The 2157-nt window shown below is 40.7% G+C and overlaps 1 protein-coding gene across 2 annotated transcripts in view; it reads right to left on the bottom strand.

Annotated features, from left to right (window-relative positions):
- PTPRM (protein tyrosine phosphatase receptor type M) overlaps window positions 1-2157 on the bottom strand; it is a 746511-nt gene that overhangs the window by 178717 nt on the left and 565637 nt on the right. Inside the window, exons 17-18 of one of the 2 annotated variants that reach the window (XM_004385786.3) lie at window positions 385-459; window positions 132-158 (exon numbers count right to left, since the gene is read on the bottom strand). In XM_004385786.3, coding sequence (XP_004385843.1) covers window positions 132-158; window positions 385-459 — 102 coding nt within the window. The remainder of the gene's footprint in view (window positions 1-131; window positions 159-384; window positions 460-2157) is intronic. The other variant, XM_012558215.1, reaches the window with a different exon arrangement.

The raw sequence follows: 2157 nt of genomic DNA, 5'->3' as shown, positions 1-2157 counted from the left end.
CCCGTCCCCCAGGCCCGCCTCCCCCACCAAGTCCTGCATCGCACAGAATTAAACTTCAGCCTCCTGCGGAGAGGCCACCGACCTTCTAAATTACTCCTGCAATAAACTGTGATAAAGGGAAATGCTCTCACCTAAAATTGCAGTTGGCACAAATGGATCTGTCATACATCATAAGCAGGTCAATGCAGAGAAAGTAAAAAGAGAAAGAACAGTAAATGGTTGATAAAAGCTCCCCCCCATTCCCTGTAGAAAGCCACAGAAAGCACTGGGTTACGACATACCAAACACGTTAAGCTCCTAAAGCACCATGGATGGCAAAGTGAGCACTGAGCGGTCCCAACTGTTAAGGGGTTAGAAGAACGAGACAACGGAAAAATCTGTTACCTGGGTAATAGGAATTAGGCACCGATGTGCTCAGCGTGTTTGTTTTCATCGTAAAGGACGATGGTGAAGACACAGCTGTAAATGAAAGAAAGGCCGGTCAGAGGCTGCAGAGGCAACGCCTGGAAAGAGGACCCCGCAGTCACCCTTGGCAGGCAGCAGGCGGGTCCAGACTGCTGGTACAAGGGAATGCCAGAGATTTCCCGCTATCCACGTGGCAAATGTTGCTATGCCGAGCTGTCTCTGGGTAGTTGCCTGTACTTTAGAGGACAAGGGGCTCTTTTATCAATTGAACACTTTTCTTCCCCCGTAAAGGAAGAAGAACCAAAAAATTCAGCCACCATTTTGAATACAGAAATTCATTAGACTTCTACTTTTATGTCTAGCCTGGGCTGCAGAATTCTATTATCATAGAGAGCTGATGTTTACAACAAAAAGTATGAGAACGTGTCTGCACATAGATTTTGGAGAATATCCTGAATACTGATGTTTATTATAAAGAAATGGTCAGTGGGTGTTCTATTGCCATAAATGAAGGCAGCCACATTGATAACTGTGTGATTTAGCTACACTTCCAGTATTCCTGGCCTCATCCCCAGGTATTTAAATCTGCTATTTGAATTAAAACAAACAAAATAACTGTTTGGAAACTTTTCCGGTGATCCTTAAGGAAATGGGCTTAAATATTCTATTTTCATAAATTTCCAACTACTTGGTAAAGACTATATTGATGAGGTTTCAGTTTAGGTACTATACCAATTGGAGCAGTGGTTAAGCTTTTGGCTGCTAACCAAACGGCTGGCAGTTGGAATCTACCAGCTGCTCCTTGGGAATCCTAAAGAGCAGTTATATTCTGTCCTATAGGGTCACTGTGAGTTGAAATTGACTTGATGGCAACAGATTTGGTTGTTGTTGTTTTTAATATACCAGCTACTGGGAAGAAATCACTCTTTTCCTTGAAGAATACCAAATATTTTCTAGTTTCCTGAATCTTCTCCTTCCTCATATTTTGGATATTTAGAGAATTTTCCACAATATTATGATCTGGTTTATGAAGATATTCAGGGTTAAAACTGCATGCCTACAGATTAGTAAATCCTTATGAAAAGGCTTATTTGTCTTTTAAATAATCCTTGGAAACATTCAAGATCTAACTATTATACCCTAACTTCCTCCGTGTTATTAATATGGAAAGTCAATCTCAACGAATTTATCTTGCTCCACTGAAAACGGGTATTTCCTATTTATAAAGTAGTCTGTCAAGTCTCTTACACTTCTTGATTAGTAAAAAAAGCACTTTAATTTCATTAAAGTAAATGGATAAATGATAGGAATGTACTCCAGTGCTCAAGTTAGTTAAATTTAAGTCTAAATTTTGACTCCTCTGACGTAGTTATATGACTTACTTGATGCCAAGTCCTGAGCAGAACACCCAGCTATGTCATGGTTTGTGGGAAGCATGACCACATCACCATGGAGAGTGTGTCATGCTGATTCTGACGACTAGGCAGTACATCTTAGCTCTCCTGAAGCAGTTCGTTTAGGACAGTGTCTTTACTTGTGGATATATATATATACATATATATATTTTATTGATGTAATTAAATGAAGTTTCCCTTTCAAGTTAGTCTCCTATACAGAAATTTTTTTTTTTAACATACATTGTTAGGAGACCCCAACCGCTCACCCCATTCTGCGACAGCACACTCCTCCCCTCCGCCCCTGATTCCCCATGAACATTCAACCAGCTCCTAACTCTCTCTGCCTTCCCCTCTC

Source organism: Trichechus manatus, unplaced genomic scaffold (assembly GCF_000243295.1).
Source record: "Trichechus manatus latirostris isolate Lorelei unplaced genomic scaffold, TriManLat1.0 scaffold00146, whole genome shotgun sequence".
In the NCBI taxonomy this organism is placed as follows: Eukaryota; Metazoa; Chordata; class Mammalia; order Sirenia; family Trichechidae; genus Trichechus; species Trichechus manatus.
The sequence above is the reverse complement of the archived record's forward strand: the minus strand, read 5'-3'. Positions and strand labels throughout refer to the sequence as shown.